General features: G+C 43.9%; 1 protein-coding gene across 3 annotated transcripts in view; it reads left to right on the forward strand.

Moving 5' to 3' along the window:
• Positions 1-16,654, forward strand: part of ECPAS (Ecm29 proteasome adaptor and scaffold) — a 63,000-nt gene that overhangs the window by 19,438 nt on the left and 26,908 nt on the right. For 2 of the 3 annotated variants that reach the window (XM_028711377.2, XM_028711376.2), the window contains exons 14-27: positions 19-141; positions 1,410-1,513; positions 3,419-3,542; positions 4,444-4,524; positions 5,395-5,614; positions 7,422-7,514; positions 8,952-9,043; positions 10,495-10,629; positions 11,927-12,092; positions 12,547-12,719; positions 13,130-13,231; positions 13,806-13,929; positions 15,554-15,699; positions 16,160-16,214. In XM_028711377.2, the coding sequence (XP_028567210.2) occupies positions 19-141; positions 1,410-1,513; positions 3,419-3,542; positions 4,444-4,524; positions 5,395-5,614; positions 7,422-7,514; positions 8,952-9,043; positions 10,495-10,629; positions 11,927-12,092; positions 12,547-12,719; positions 13,130-13,231; positions 13,806-13,929; positions 15,554-15,699; positions 16,160-16,214 (1,738 nt within the window). The remainder of the gene's footprint in view (positions 1-18; positions 142-1,409; positions 1,514-3,418; positions 3,543-4,443; positions 4,525-5,394; positions 5,615-7,421; positions 7,515-8,951; positions 9,044-10,494; positions 10,630-11,926; positions 12,093-12,546; positions 12,720-13,129; positions 13,232-13,805; positions 13,930-15,553; positions 15,700-16,159; positions 16,215-16,654) is intronic. The other variant, XM_028711378.2, reaches the window with a different exon arrangement.

The following is a 16,654-nucleotide window of genomic DNA, read 5'->3' on the forward strand; positions in this document are numbered from 1 at the left end:
GGATGTATCTCATTTCAGGAAGATCCCGACACCAGGCTTGCTATTCAAGAGGCTTTGTCCATGATGGTTGGGGCCTACACAAATCTAGAAGGAGCCCCGCGTACTCTTATGGAGGCCCTTGTGGCCTCAAACCTAATTAAGGTATGTCAACAAAGGGGTAGAGATATAATATGATGCAATATGACTGAACCTCAAGACTTGAAAGTAGTGTGTTTAGAAATATCCAATGTTTCTGTTGTGAGAGATTATTCAAATCCAGTTCTGTAGCAGGTGAAGCCTGCAGAGAGTAGTCACAAAGTTTGCCTGTTAATGATCCTGTTTACCTTTACTTTTAGCAGGACCTTAAAAATACTAATTCACTGTCGCTTCAAAATTGAACACAACGATAAGCAATTACAGTAGAAATTTAGAATTTATTTTTTAAAAACCCATAGAACCTTCTTGTACAAGCTGAATTATTTAGCTACGACTATGAGAAAATTAATTGGGATGCTGGTGGCGCTGTGGGTTAAACCACAGAGCCTAGGACTTGCCCATCAGAAGGTCGGTGGTTCGAATCCCTGCGACGGGGTGAGCTCCAGTTGCTCGGTCCCAGCTCCTGCCAACCTAGCAGTTCGAAAGCACGTCAAAGTGCAAGTAGATAAATAGGTACCACTCCGGCGGGAAGGTAAACGGCGTTTCCGTGCGCTGCTCTGGTTCGCCAGGAGCAGCTTAGTCATGCTGGCCACATGACCCGGAAGCTGTACGCCGGCTCCCTCAGCCAATAAAGCGAGATGAGCACCGCAACCCCAGAGTCGGCCACGACTGGACCTAATGGTCAGGGGTCCCTTTACCTTTACTATGAGAAAATTCAGTATGGTTGTAGTTCTACAAGAGAGTTCATGTATTGCAAATACTGTAATTGGATAGAAAATATTAACATCTGCATACGATCCAAAAGGTTGAACATTATTGCAAGACTATATGGTATCTGTCTTTATGCTAGACACCTGATGTTGTACTGTGTTACACTTTTTAATACCAACACTTTTGGTGATATTTTGCTTTCTGGCCTCTATAAACATTTTACTGGGCAAAAAGGGGAAAGATGCTGAAGAAATGGCAGCTTGTAGCATTTTTTAATATCTGGAGTGCCTCTGCTCCACTGTTTTCCACCCCCTTGTAGCTGCCTTTCTGCTTCATGTTTATTTCATATAAGCACCTGTATTTTTAAACAACTTGGATGTGATTTGTGTAGTCTTCCTAGAGGTGCAGCGATAAAACTGCTAGCACATTTGCAAAGCTAAGCAGGGCGAAGTATGGTTTCAAATTAGATGGGGGAGAACCTCGTGTTGAGATTCCTTCATTGAAGTGGGTTGGACTAGATGACCCTCGGGATCTCTTCCAATTCTATGATTTCTTCTTTTCAGCCTCAAGTCCAAGTACGTCAGGTGGCTGTAAAGTTTGCCAGCACGGTGTTCCCTTCAGATCACATTCCTTCAAGATACTTACTTCTTTTAGCTGCAGGAGACCCGTAAGTTTAATGTTACACTGCAGGTCAGATCTGTAAGGAGAGATTTACTGTTACAATAAGTGGTACGCTTAAAGGGCGTAATTGTCTTCTGTGGCTGGCATGCAGCAGGCATCCAGAAAACAATGGGTTAATTTTCCCCATCCTTCTAGGACGGGCATGATCACATGACAAAGGTTTGTATAGATTGGCCAGCTGATGTGCCAACTTCCTTCCCTGTCTCACCTTGGAACAGAGAAATTGCTTTATCTCTTCTTCTGACAGTTTTATAGTTCCTGCATTTCAGCATTTTTCTACACAGCAATCTCATTCCTACTTACCCTCAACTACTAATCTCTTATTGTACTTTCTTTCTTTCTTTCTTTCTTTCTTTCTTTCTTTCTTTTTTTAAAGAAAGTCTGTTTCTTTCAAAGATTTAGTTAAAATAGAATGGGGAGCCCCCCTTCAGGGTAAAAAGGCTACTGTAGTGGCACAAAAATTCTACATGTTTCCGGATCTCTTCAAAGTTTCCCTGGCTGACACTCTGGTAGTGGCTGCTGTACTGTGCAGTGGTTTCTTAGGACTGATACACTCCTCCTTTAAAGATACGGTGCCATTATCAGCCTACCATTTGGTCCTAGAACTTTTACCAAGAGCATCTCTGCTTAAAGGGGATTCTACTGGCCTCTTCTCCAGACTGCATTTTCTTCTTCTTCTCTATTGTTTTCCACCTTCTCTGTCTTTTGCTAGGACACGGTTCAGAATTGGGATGTAGGCATAAGAGGCCTGTCAGTCTGTAAAAATGTTTGTTAGTTGGGATGTAGGCTGTTATGCCTATCGGGTGGTTGCTTGAGAGCGCACAGATCCCTCACTGGTCTTTCCAAAGGCTTTATTATTGGTGCAAAGCATTTGCAGTGCAGAACGCCTAAACTCCATGTCTTCCTCAGTCACTAGCAGAATCTGGGAGTGGGTGGTCCTTAAACTTTCCCCAGCAGAGTAGTTTCTTGACCCCCACCCGACGCCTCCCCTCTCTGCACGAAAACCTACTGCTCAGGGAAGGCTTGGGTAAAGGGGGACCTCCCTCCTCCCCGCTTTGCTCAGACACGGTGTCCTGGCTCTTTCTTGCATCTTCTGAGCCCTGCAGCTCTTCCCCACTAGAGGCGGGGCCTCCCTCCTCCGCTGAGGAAGTGTTGCTTCCCACGAACTTTGGGGGCTCTCTGTAATCCAGCTGCCTTTCCACCTCTCACCACTGAGCTGATGGCAGTTCCCTGACATAGGCATAAGAGGCTGGTCAGTCTGTAAAAATGTCTGTCATTTCATCCTGCAGGCAAAGGCAAGAAGGGAGGATGGCAGCCAGCGACAGCTTTATTGTAGCTGCACATCGTGGCTTGATGGTATGAGGGGGTTAACCCAAAGACTTGCAGTTGGTACAGTTTTAGAGAATTGGTCTTGCATTTGCCCTGTTGTATTAAGGCATGCTCTAATTTCAATAACAGAATGCAGAATGAAACAGATTATAAATATAAAAGACCATTAAACAGACCTTTGTAAACAAACCTTTTCAAATACTGTACAGTGTATAAAAAACATTGGCAATAAAAGCTAGTCTAAAAGGAAATAGTCGTCTTGATAAATTCATCTCCCATTTAGGGCATTTTAAACTGATTGGTCCCAGCGGTTCTCAACCTGTGGGTCCCCAGATGTTGGACTACAACTCCCATCATCCCTGAGCTTGCTAGCTAGGGGTGATGGGAGTTATAGTTCAACAACATCTGGGGACCCACAGGTTGAGAACTGACAGGGCAGTCCATGCTTTCTTTGGTGGGGAAATTTCTCAGATTTGTGGCCATCACTGAAAAGGCTCTGCATCACGCTCTCTATGTGTGTGTATGTGTGCACAAACTGGCTTTCCCCCTTATTTTTTGAAAGACGGGAAGAGGTACATGGAGAGGCACAACGCGCGCTGAGAACGATTCCTGGCAAGAATGAAAAGGAGAGCGGTGGTAAACAGATGCCTTCCTTCCCAGAAATGGTCCAGTATATTCAAGAGAAGGTACAGAATTTCAACTTAACTCCTGTTGACTAGTTATGTCTGTACAGAATCTTGTCATAATAATGCAACATACACAGCCCACACACAAAAAACAGAGACTGGTGTGAAGACTGATGCTTAAGCTTAAGAAGCATGGAGCCATAAGCTGCCTCGATGGGTGAACACCTGGCAAGCCTTTCAGAAGAAAGGGTGATAAATAAACACTAGCCCAGTAAATATTAGGCAGAACCTTGAGAAATACCAATGAAAGACAGCTGTTTCTCTTTCTTAGTGCTTTCTGGACAAGGTGCTTCGAGATAATTGTGTTTCTCTGCTACCTTTTGGATACCAGCTCTGTTCTGACACTATACTTTTCTAAAAAGAACAATTTCCTACCTTAGATACATGCATCCACGGCCCTTTTCCCCATATGGGCCACGCCTCATTTCTTAAGAGCCAGTGTGGTGTAGTGGTTAAGAGCGGTGGACTCGTAATCTGGTAAACCGGGTTCACGTCTCCGCTCCTCCACATGCAGCTGCTGGGTGACCTTGAGCTAGTCACATTTCTCTGAAGTCTCTCAGCCCCACTCACCTCACAGAGTGTTTGTTGTGGTGGAGGAAGGGAAAGGAGATTGTTAGGCGCTTTGAGACTCCTTAGGGTAGTGATAAAGCGGGATATCAAATCCAAACTCTTCTCTTCTTAAGGTCTCCTGGGGAAGTCCTGCTTTGGGTGTCTTCTCTATATGTGATTAGGCTAGAATCCACTTCATTACAAACTAGTCAAGTATATGCTTCTGGTTTGCATCCCTGCGAGTCTCAAATGTTGTTGGGCGATACATTTTAATTGCGCAGGAATTAGGTTGTGGTTGTTGAGCACAAGCTGCCTGGACATCTGTTAGATATTTTGTTCCCCCCTGCTTTAGGCTTCTCACAGAATGAAAACACCTGCTAAATATATGACAGGGACTACAGTCATGCCTTTCAACCCAGCTGCTTTTGGAGAGGTATGTGTATCACTTTCACAAAATTTTGTGTCCATTCTGATAGCTCTAACCATATACCCTTCTCCCACATGAACCTGCCTGAAATTTAAGATTTGCGTTGATGTCCTCTGGCTTCTCACATTGGATTGTTAGGTGGGAGATGGTGTTCCTTTTGTGAAGCTCTGTTGCCCAACAGGTGAGGGAGGCACCAACTTTATCCTTCAGAAGACAAGCTTTGTGGTTGTGTAGAGTTCTGACATGAACATTGCCCTGGGCATGATGCAGCCTAAGCTAAGCAAATTAAAGTCCTATTGATTCAGCTGAATAGTTCAGCTAATTTTAACACATTCCCATAGAAACAAAGAGGACAACACTCTTCTGGAATCATACTTCTACTAACATTTGAGCTGCAGGCTGCTTAACCAATTTTGCAGGAGTTCGTGCCAAGGCACTATACAAAATGTTGTTTTTCACAGTTGCAGTTCTTGCAGAAATGCACATATTGACTTCGTTTATTTGTTTCTTTAAAAAAGAAAGAAAGAAATGCTCGAATTTGAGTGCTAGAATAGTGTAGTAACCAAGAGACTTAATTACAATTGGTAAGTCACCATTTGAATCTCAAATGAGATTTGAACTGACGCAAGCCACACTGGCAGCCTCAGACTCCACGTGCAACTCTGAGATAACTATACTGACCTACCTTACAAAGCTGAGGCAATATATTTGGGGTGCTTTGAACTTTCTGAAGCTCTATAGGAATGCTAGTTAGTATTACTAAATTGGGAATCATGGTTCAGGGAATGAGGCCTTCTGACCGATAGTGATTGTTTGTTTCCTATGCCTAGTGGCCTGTTTCCCTAACCCTTTCCCTTGTTTTCTTCCGCTGCTTAGATCGTCCTGTACCTCCGAATGTGTCTCGCTCACAGTTCTGGTGTGGTGCCCACCTCTCAGAGCTTAGCCGAAATGCAGGATCATGCTCCAGCTATTGGCCGTTACATTAGAAACCTCCTGTCTGGACACGTCATAACATCCTCTTCCTCAAAGGGAGGTGAAAGCAACCCTGTGCAGATCTATATAAGCCTTCTTCAGCAACTGTTGTCTGGTGTTGGAGGTGAGAAACAGTGCTCTGCGGAGCTTGAAAGAAAAGACTCCCCTTGCTATCTTTTCCTTTCTGGTTTAATCTATTAAAGGTTTAAACAAAGACGAGTACAAAATGTCAGTATAGAATAAGAAGAAGGAACCCCCAACCTCCCTTTTAATCCAGTAATACTAGGTCCACATTTTGTAGTACAGTGTTGCAGTATGAATGCAGGAAGGGGGAATAAAATTAGTAATATAAAACATATTCTCTAAACTGCGGTAATACATATTACAATGCTGTTCCAGATTGGGGCTTCAAGAGAACACTAATTATACCAAATTTATATAGACAATACAGCTATCTAATAATAATAATAATAATAATAATAATAATAATAATAATAATAATAATAATAATAATACCCTGCCCATCTGACTTGGTTTCCCCAGCCACTCTGGGCGACCCCCAATAGAATATTAAAAATAGAATCAAACATTAAAAACTTCCCTAAATAGGGCTGCCTTCAGATATTTTCTAGAAGTCAGATAGTTCTTTATTTCCTTGACATCTGATGAGAGGGTATTCCACAGGGCGGGCACCACTACTGAGAAGGCCCTCTGCCTTGCTCCCTGTAACCTCACTTCTCGCAGTGAGGGAACCACCAGAAGGCCCTCGGAGCTGGACCTCAGGCCATTTTGTTTACAAAGTCTGAAACCCCCTGCCTATATAAATCCATGGTGTTACCAAATTCATTAAAAAGTCCTAATGAACAAGCACCGAAAAGGTCATTGCAGTGACTGCTGTCAGTCACTAGGTCAGCAGCGAATAAATTCCTGAAGACATAAGAATTGTTTTGATCCACCAGGAGGACAGTGCTCATGTGCTCTGGCATTCTGTTTCCATTGCCAGCCTGCGGTACTCATGAGCAGGGCATGAGAGCGGTGGGCTTTCCCAGTTGGCTGTCTCGGCAGTTTGGTATTCAGAGGTATACCACCGTTGTACATGGAGGTTCAATGTAGGTATCACGGCTGGCGCTCATGATTCTGCTTCTTCACCCCTGCCTACAAAAATGCATCTTATATTTCTGGCCATCATCACATATTGTAGAATTCCGTAAGTTTAATTTCCCTTCCTTGCTTTAAACTATCCAGGTCATGGTGTGTCTTAAAAGACTTCTGGATGTGTCACCTTAAACTAGGTGTTAGAGCTGGGGAGAATATAAAGGTAAAGGTACCCCTGCCTGTACGGGCCAGTCTTGACAGACTCTGGGGTTGCGCGCCCATCTCGCTTAAGAGGCTGGGGGCCAGCGCTGTCCAAAGACACTTCCGGGTCACGTGGGCAGCGTGACAAAGCTGCATCTGGCGAGCCAGCACCAGCGCAGCACACGGAAACACTGTTTACCTTCCCGCTGGTAAGCGGTCCCTATTTATCTACTTGCACCCGGGGGTGCTTTCGAACTGCTAGGTTGGCAGGCGCTGGGACCGAACAACGGGAGCGCACCCCGCCGCGGGGATTCGAACCGCCGACCTTTCGATCGGCAAGCCCTAGGCGCTGAGGCTTTTACCCACAGCGCCACCCGCGTCCCTAAATATGAATATGGGAGAATATGGAGACGTTTAACTCCTAGAGAAGAACAAAGAGGGGTGATTACTGTTTTTTATGTCGTCTTGTGTACAATGCCTTTTTAAAAAAACAAAACTCTTTTCTAACCTTGCCTTTCCACCCACATAAGCAGAGTGTGACCCTTTTGTAATTCCACCGTTCGGCATGTCTTCCATTTCCTCCTAAATCCTGGGCTTTCCCCACCCCTGTCTTACATCACTTCCTCTCATCACAGCGACACCGGAAGTGGCATCACTTCCAGTATCGCGGGATTTCGGCAGCTGTGCCGCTCACTCCTCCATCTTTCCTGCTTTCTGGTTCTGTTTGGGTGAGTCTTTGGTGGCGTGGCTTCCCAAACTGCCATGCGGTTTTGAGAGAGTTGCATTCAGATTTCTGTCTTTGTTTTAAGAGAGGAAAAGGAAATGCAATTGGTTTTGTTTTTTCCTTTTCTCCACAATTCATGATTTTTAAAATTCATTACCAAATTACCATCTTTGGCGATAAGCATTTTCCAGTTTTCAGCTATTGCGCTGTTTTGGAATAAGCTGTTGTATCTCAAAGTGTATCTCAGATTGACACCTTGTGGCATCACTTTCTGGACTCCAGAGGCTGGTGATCCTGTCTAGTCTCTGGGTTGCATTTCACTCTCTTTGGCTTGGACTTGGGTGAGGTGCATGTCACGAATGGTCGCATTTGGCTTGGTTTCAGCTTCTTGCTTCACTTCAGCTGCCTGAAGCATTTAGGAGCGTCAGAAGTGACTTGCCAGCAGTGCATGTGAAATTTCACCCCATGGGTATTGCATTGCTCTTGGGCAGAATGACTCTTGCATTCTTGTAGCATCCTGATGTTAGAAACACCTGTTGGCGCTGTGCATGCAAGATGCTACACCTCATCTTTCTGCTAGTCATGATATGGTACATTTGACCAGCTTGACTTCTCAAGGCTTTTAGGAGACCAGCAACACAGTCCTAACCATATCTAAAGGTAAAGGACCCCTGACAGTTAAGTCCAGTCACAAACAATTCTGGGTTTGCGGCACTCATCTCACTTTACAGGCCGAGGGAGCCGGCATTTGTCCGCAGACAGTTTTTCCGGGTCATGTGGCCAGCATGACTAAGCCGCTTCTGGCGCAGTGGAACACCGAAACCAGAGCAGCGCACAGGAACGCCATTTACCTTTCCGTCGGAGTGGTACCTATTTATCTACTTGCACTTTTGGCATGCTTTCGAACTGCTAGGTTGGCAGGAGCTGGGACTGAGCAACGGGAGCTCACCCCGTCGTGGGGAATCGGAACTGCCAACCTTCTGATCGGCAAGCTCAAGAGGCTCAGTGGTTTAGACCATAGCGCCACCCGCGTCTCAGTGCCACCAATCCTCTTGACTTCATTGGGTCTTAAACCCAGATCAGTGAGGTTAGGATTGCAGCCTAATCGACTTTTAATTTAGTATTCTAAGAATCCTAGATTTATTTATTTTTTTAGGCAGTTCCTAACAAGTTTTCAAATGTGATGGCAATTTTGTTTGATAGGAGTGTCGGTGTTAAACGATATTCTTATTTCTGCCAAATGTTTTGACATGCAAAGTATATCTGTAAAAGAAAATCAGCCTTGGTGTTGCTTTATATATTTGTTTGCAATGTTCTTGGCATGTTTACTTTGTAGGCAGCAAAGGAGAGAGCATACCAAAAGCTGCTATGTATTTGTACTGACTTTAAATAATATGTCAACTTGCCACTTCTCTATTTTTGTTTTTATAATACTACGTAGGTTTGCCAGTGATGTACTGCCTGTTGGAGGTTGTTTCCGTCTATCCTGAAAAGCTAGCTGCAAGATTTGTAGACAAAATGGATTGGATAAAGGTATCTTAAAATTCTATGAAAATTGTGCATTTTTTTCTCTCCAGGAAATGATGCATTTTGCTCCAGTTAGACAGACTCTTTTGCATGACTCCCAAAAGATGGAATGCGTGTTTTCCAAGCTTGGGGCCTGGATTTGTTGACGATGGTTAGCATGCAACCTGTGTCACACCTGTGCTAGCCCCGTATCTGTTTATGGCGAGGCTTCTATGTAAATCACTTAGGGATTCATTTTAAAGGTATGCCATTGGGACATTGGTATGGCATTGCCCTTGAAAATATGATAATATTAATGTTCCAAACAAAGTAAGGATGAAATACAAAAGGGGATTGTGACATTTCTCTTTAAGGAAGTCGTTTAAAAATGACTTTCAAAGGCAAAATGATACAGTGTCCAGTTCTAGAGCAATTAAAACAGGAATAGAAAGGCTTCTTATGGATTGGGTCTGTATTGATTACTTATATTGTCTAGGCTGTCTTTAGTCTCCTTGAAATTGGTATTTGGTCTACGTGAATTAAACACAGGTATGGTACTGGAACGCGGGTGGCGCTGTGGGTAAAAGCCTCAGTGCCTAGGGCTTGCCGATCGAAAGGTCGGCGGTTCGAATCCCCGCGGCGGGGTGCACTCCCGCTGCTCGGTCCCAGCGCCTGCCAACCTAGCAGTTCGAAAGCACCTCCGGGTACAAGTAGATAAATAGGGACCACTTACTGGCGGGAAGGTAAACGGCGTTCCGTGTGCTGCGCTGGCTCGCCAGATGCAGCTTGTCATGCTGGCCATGTGACCCGGAAGTGTCTGTGGACAGCGCTGGCTCCCGGCCTATAGAGTGAGATGAGCGCACAACCCTAGAGTCTGGCAAGACTGGCCCGTATGGGCAGGGGTACCTTTACCTTTACCTTTATGGTACTGGAACAACTTTGTAGGTTTGGCCAACTTACCTGCAAAAGTAATGTTGGTGCACAGTTCCTTGATTCTGCTTTTTTTTGGGAGGGGGAGTTTTTGCAGTTACAACTCTGGGGAAAATGCCATTCAGAAATAATAATAATAATAATAATAATAATAATAATAATAATAATAATAATAATAGTTTATTTATACCCCACCAATCTGGGCGGCTTCCAACAAAATATAAAAATATAATAAAACATCAGATATTAAAAACTTCCCTAAACAAGGCTGCCTTCAGATGTCTTCTAAAAGTCAGATAGTTGTTTATTTCCTTGACATCTGAAGGGAGGGCATTCCACAGGGCGGGCACCACTACCAAGAAGTCCCTCTGCCTGGTTCCCTGTAACTAGTCACTAGCCACTATGTAGTACATATTGTCCTAAGAAGTGTCCTAAATCGAACCTTTAGGTCAATTGGATCAGTGTTTTCATTGCTGAAATTCTAGTGAAGTTTTTATACATACTGTAACATGGTTAAATTGTATATGTATCTTTCATTCTCTTTTCAGAGCCTTATGAATACCAATAAGGAAGAGATGCGGGAGCTGGCTGCTCTGTTTTATTCAGTAGTATTGTCGACAGTGTCAGAAAATGAATTTAAAACATCAGTTCAGCACCTGATAAAAACAGCAAAAGACAATCATGTAAGCTTAGTCCTCCTTGTCTGCTATTCTGTGTTAACTTTTATTAATGACTTTGACAAATAGTAAAGATACTGTAGGCCCCAGATGATTTTCTTTTAATCTCAAGAAGTTGAACTAACCAGTATTTTGGAAAGCAGTGATTTGTCTATAATTAAAATAGGCAAACAAATTGGGGGGACGACATCATTTTGGGTGAAAACTCTGCAAGTTATGATTTGAAAAAACAGAATACATCATGTCACTAACTAGAATTTAATTTAATTGTATACCAGATATTTTAAAATATCCTTACAATTCTGTGTTTGTAACAGATAATATTGATTAAAGGGTTTTAAGTGTTGTTGAATTAATGGAGGATGTCGTTTTAGATGAGTTTGTTGTTGTTTAGTCGTTTAGTCGTGTCCAACTCTTCATGACCCCATGGACCAGAGCACGCCTGGCACTCCTATCTTCCACTGCCTCCCGCAGTTTGTTCAAACTCATGCTGGTAGCTTCGAGAACACTGTCCAACCATCTCGTCCTCTGTCATCCCCTTCTCCTTGTGCCCTCAATCTTTCCCAACATCAGGGTCTTTTCCAGGGAGTCTTCTCTTCTCATGAGGTGGCCAAAGTATTGGAGCCTCAGCTTCATGATCTGTCCTTCCAGTGAGCACTCAGGACTGATTTCTTTAAGAATGGATAGGTTTGATCTTCTTGCAGTCCATGGGACTCTCAAGAGTCTCCTCCAGCACCATAATTCAAAAGCATCAATTCTTCGGCGATCAGCCTTCTTGATGGTCCAGCTCTCACTTCCATACATCACCACTGGGAAAACCATAGCTTTAACTATACGGACCTTCTTGGCAAGGTGATGTCTCTGTTTTTTAAGATGCTGTCTAGGTTTGTCATTGCTTTTCTCCCAAGAAGCAGGCGTCTTTTAATTTCGTGGCTGCTGTCACCATCTGCAGTGATCATGGAGCCCAAGAAAGTAAAATCTCTCACTGCCTCCATTTCCTCCCCTTCTATTTGCCAGGAGGTGATGGGACCAGTGGCCATGATCTTAGTTTTTTTGATGTTGAGCTTCAGACCATATTTGGCGCTCTCCTCTTTCACCCTCATTAAAAGGTTCTTTAATTCCTCCTCACATTCTGCCATCAAGGTTGTGTCATCTGCATATCTGAGGTTGTTGATATTTTTTTAGATGAGTTAGATAACCAATAGAAAGTCACATCACTGCTTTAATTTGCTTATGATGCCCTGGTATATATCCTTTAGTGATTTGCATCTGTTTTAGTGAGATTGTTCCTTTTTATCTGCAGAATCTGGAAATGCAACATGGATCTTTGTTGGCTCTGGGATTTACAGTTGGACGGTATTTGTCAAAGAGAAAAATGAGGATGGTGGAACTGCATGACTTGGAAGATCCAAATACCATTGTTGCCCCAGAACAAGACCAGTTGATAAAGTCAACGACAGAAACGATTGGTCAGTTTATGCCTTTTGTACTTTGCCAGTATTCTTGACTCGTTTGGTTCCATTTCTCTAATCCACACTGTGCGGACAAACAGGGGGCTCTGCTACAAAGCTCTCGTAACACATTAGCAATCTTAAACCCCCTACTTAGGAATTGGCACGATGTTTTGTTTGTTGCTTTGGCATCAATTCATAACATGAGATTACGTTTTGTGTTGCCTGCTTTGCACATTGCAGTAAACCAAACAATGGTGTGAGCTTGCTGGAACTTTATCTTTCCCCAGTTATTCTGCTGCTGCCCTGAACTAAGCCATAGTTTGGCTGACCACTGGTCCTGTTAGCTAGGGATGATGGGAATTGTAGTCACACATCTGGAGGGCTGTAGTTTGCCTATGCCTGCCTTAAATTTTTGAATTACTGGCTTTTTAAAGGAGAAATTCAGTCATCCTGTTTGTTTTTATTTTAGGTTCTTTTCTGGATAGTACCTCACCCCTCTTGGCAGTAGCTGCTTGTACAGCACTGGGGGAAATAGGCAGAAATGCGCCTCTGCCCATCCCGAATGAAGGGACAGGATTTACAAAGCTTCATCTTGTTGAAAGTTTGCTAGCCAGAATTCCCTCAGGCAAGGAAACTAATAAGGTAATGTTTTGCAACGGTTCATTGTTTCTTTATGCATGTGTGTTTATAGGTTTACTCATGGGAGGCAGAAAAATAAAGCCCATCTTCTTATGGATAAAAGACTGATTTTTATAAAACTTATTGTCCAAATAAAAAGGGGGGGGGGGGTTATATTGTTATTTTTATGAATCGCAAATCAGTTGAGCATGGATTTAGAATAATCTTTTGGGTAGGCAAATTGTACTGCTCATGGCAAACACACATTTCTGTTGGCTGTTCATGCATCTTACAGTATTTGCACAGGACTCAATGTTTTGTGCAGAATTTGTGATCATTCAGCTAGCTTGATGTACTTCTGAGGTTAGGAGGTTTCTCTTCCCACCTATTTACATGGACAGGTGTTTTTATAAAATTCCTTTGATTTCTTTTAGATGAAGGAACGGGCTATACAAACGCTGGGTTACTTTCCAGTAGGGGATGGAAACTTCCCCCACCAGAAGCTACTCTTACAAGGATTGATGGATTCTGTAGAGGTAATGCTCTAATGTTATACATTAAATATGAAGGGTTAAAATTGGCATTTAGTCATTTGTGCCACACTTTCAAAGGGGTATGCTTTAGCATCTTAAATTTTATTCCTTTTTTTAGATAAGTTGGTGTAGCAGGCTTGCTTTCGTATTTGTAGATTTTGAATAATAATAATACAACAAAATATTAAAAACATGATAAAACATCAAACATTAAAAACTTCCCTAAACAGGGTTGCCTTCAGATGTCTTCTAAAAGTCAGATAGTTGTTTGTTTCCTTGACATCTGATGGGAGTCGGCAACCATTTCACATGGTTCCCGCTCCCTGCACCTTATATAAGCGGGCTCCACTTGGTTCTGCCTCGCCCTTTGAGTGACATGTTTTGTGACGTTTTTGGTCACTTAGAAGTTTTGTTAGAGTGTTAGCTTCCGAACACAGGAATGAGTTGGCAGATCCTTCAGAGTAGTTCAGCAAAAAAGGCACGCCTCCCTTTGCTCTCTAGAATAGTCAGAACTTTCATGTTGCCAATGGAGAACTGAGCAAGCTGAAATGTAATTCCTGTTGTGTGTGTTTCTCAGGCCAAGCAAATTGAACTGCAGTTTACTGTTGGTGAAGCTATTACCAGTGCTGCGATAGGAACTAGCTCTGTAGCTGCCCGGGATGCGTGGATGGTAGCTGAAGAAGAATATACTCCTCCCGCTGGTAGGTTTGGGGATAAATGACTACTTGTGTATGCAATCCTTTATCCCCCTTTTCATCAGTTCAATGCCAGATCAGTATCAGCGGAAACTAATCTCTTCTATTCAGTTTCTCTCCCCCTCCCCTTCAGATGCTGGCTTCACACTCAAATGCTTAATAGCCACCTGGGATTAAGCCTTTCTCCAGCCCCTTAGCCTTGTAATAGGATGTACTGTACAGTGGAAAGACTCTCCTCCCTGGAAGAGAGGGGAGTGGTTGTGGGCGGGAGCCCGAGCTCCGCCCCTGGCAGGGGCCGTAGCCCCTGCCCCCTCCTTACCTGACTGGCGCCCACGCCCACCGGAGGCAGCCAACCAGGTGCCTCTGAGGGGCGTGTTTAGCAGCTTAATGCTGCGGGCCAGCTTCGCCTCCCCCTCAGTCCTCGTCGTCCCGCAGTGAGTCACCCACCCTCCACTCCCATGTAGCTCAGGGTCTAGGTTTTTGGCCTTGCTATGGACCTTAGGTTGGTCGCCCCGGTTGTCGGGGGGGCCTGGTAGGAATTTTTCCATTTTCCATTTGGCATTAGGCTTTTTGGTTTTTTCGCCTACCTCGTAGCAATCGTCACAACTTTTGTGGTATTGGTGGGTAGGTTAGGCATTGGATTCATGTGTTGTGATGTGTCAAGGGCTAGGTGTGGCCATCGCCTATGCTATCTACCGTGGGTTATTCCGTTAAAGGAATCTGGCGGTCGTGTATTCTGTCCGATGCCTGCTTGGCGGGAGGCCATGGCACGACCCTCGGTGACATCAGGGGTGAGCCTATAGTTGGATGAGCATCAACAGGCTCCACCTACTGTTGAATAAACCCACCTCCTATAGTCATCCAATGCCTAAGCCAATACCTTTTCATTGCTGTAATCAATAAAGTTGTGGCCTTTTCTTGCCCATTAACCTTATACCACGTGTCCCTGTGTATTTATTTCACATAGCGGGGGTCGGGCCCTCGATCCACAACCTCGGGTTGCGAACGTGATCCATGCGGGAGGCATGTTCGGAACCCGCAGCACTGCGTTGGCGCATGTATGGGTCGCGATTCGGCGCTTCTGCGTATGCGCAAAGCGCAATGTAGTGCTTTTGTGCATGCGCGAGCGCCGAAAACCGGAAGTAACCTGTTCCAGTACTTCTGGGTTCAGCGCAATGCGCAACCCGAAAACACATAAACTGTATCTGTAACCCGAGGTACCACTGTAATATCTTCAGTTCATAATGGATAGGAGAAAAGCACCTGCAGTTAAACATATCTGGTTTTCCTAATTTGTGTCGAGCCTTTTTGTCTCTGCATTTTATTCATTGGTCCTTTTGAATTCTCGCTTGATGCTGAATGTACCTCGGCGAGGCCTTAAGCCAAGAAAGACCCACCAAAGTCATGATTTAGATTCCACTCTAACCGTATATAGTGTATGTTGCAGATTTTCCTAAGCACAAGCCTACAGGAGGTTACCTGAACTTGGACAAAAGTCTAGTAAGGGCCAAAATGCTGAACTTCTAATTTTAAAACATTAAGTGCTAGCCGATGGATCAGTTTGTTTCCCCCCAAATTCTTTTGTTTGGAATAAATTCTCTCCCCTTCTCTGTTTGTTTAATTAAAATAGATGTGAAAGTTAACGACGTGGTTCCCTGGGTCTTGGATGTCATTTTGAATAAGCACATTGTCAGCCCCAACCCTCACATAAGACAAGCATCCTGCATCTGGCTTTTATCACTGGTGAAGAAGCTCAGCACCCACAAAGAAATTAAGGTATGAAGACAAAGCAAATCTCCCCTGTCTTTCTTTCTTTCTTTCTTTCTTTCTTTCTTTCTTTCTTTCTTTCTTTCTTTCTTTCTTTCTTTCTTTCCTCTGTTTGGTTTTGTCAATCTTTTGTGCTCTCTTTTCTCATTTGCCTGGTTTGCATGTCATAGTAACCCAAACCATGGTGCAGGGCAACTGCGTAGGCTCAGATGTTTCTTTCATAGAAGGCAACACGTTAACATAGGGAATGAACCTTTGTTTCCTGCAAACCAGGCTGTGCCGAGTTCATACGCAGCCTTGGAATTTCCTGCCCTGTGATCTAGTCCTCCCCCCGCCCCAACGTGCAGATGGGTTATTGGGCACAGGTTTTATTCTTCTTTATTTTAATGGGAGACTTTTTCAGACACTCTAGTAGGATGAGTCTCAGAATGTGAGAAACAAGCTGCCTTCCCCCCTTCTTCTTTTGCAGTCTCACCTCAAAGAAATCCAAACTGCATTTGTGACTACTCTATCCGACAGTGACGGTAAGTAGAATTCTACTTGCTTTCCTCTTTACATGGTTTGTTTTGCACATCTCCAGCACGACACCAGGGTGGCTAACAAAGTAGTAAGAAAAAAATAACATTGCAGTTTTAGAAACCCTATAAAATGAATCATACAGAATAACATTAGGGTCCCGAACATGGTGCCCATATCAGCCCAGTGCCAACAGACACTGACATTCTCCTTGGCGCTGTCAAGGCTCTCCTACTGTTTTGTTTTGTCTTGGTTTTTTTTTTGGGTCTTATTTTCTTGCCTTGCCTTGCCTTGCCTTGGGCAGCAGTGGGCTGGCTGTGGTTTTGCCTGATTTTTGTTGGTTTGATAGGAGTGCTTTGCCATCTCCCTACCTCCGTTTTGTTTTGTTGGGTTCACAAAGGCAGGAAGAGATGGTTATTGAGCATCCATCCTCCAGCAACAGCAGGCA

This window comes from Podarcis muralis, chromosome 17 (assembly GCF_964188315.1).
Source record: "Podarcis muralis chromosome 17, rPodMur119.hap1.1, whole genome shotgun sequence".
NCBI lineage: Eukaryota > Metazoa > Chordata > Lepidosauria > Squamata > Lacertidae > Podarcis > Podarcis muralis.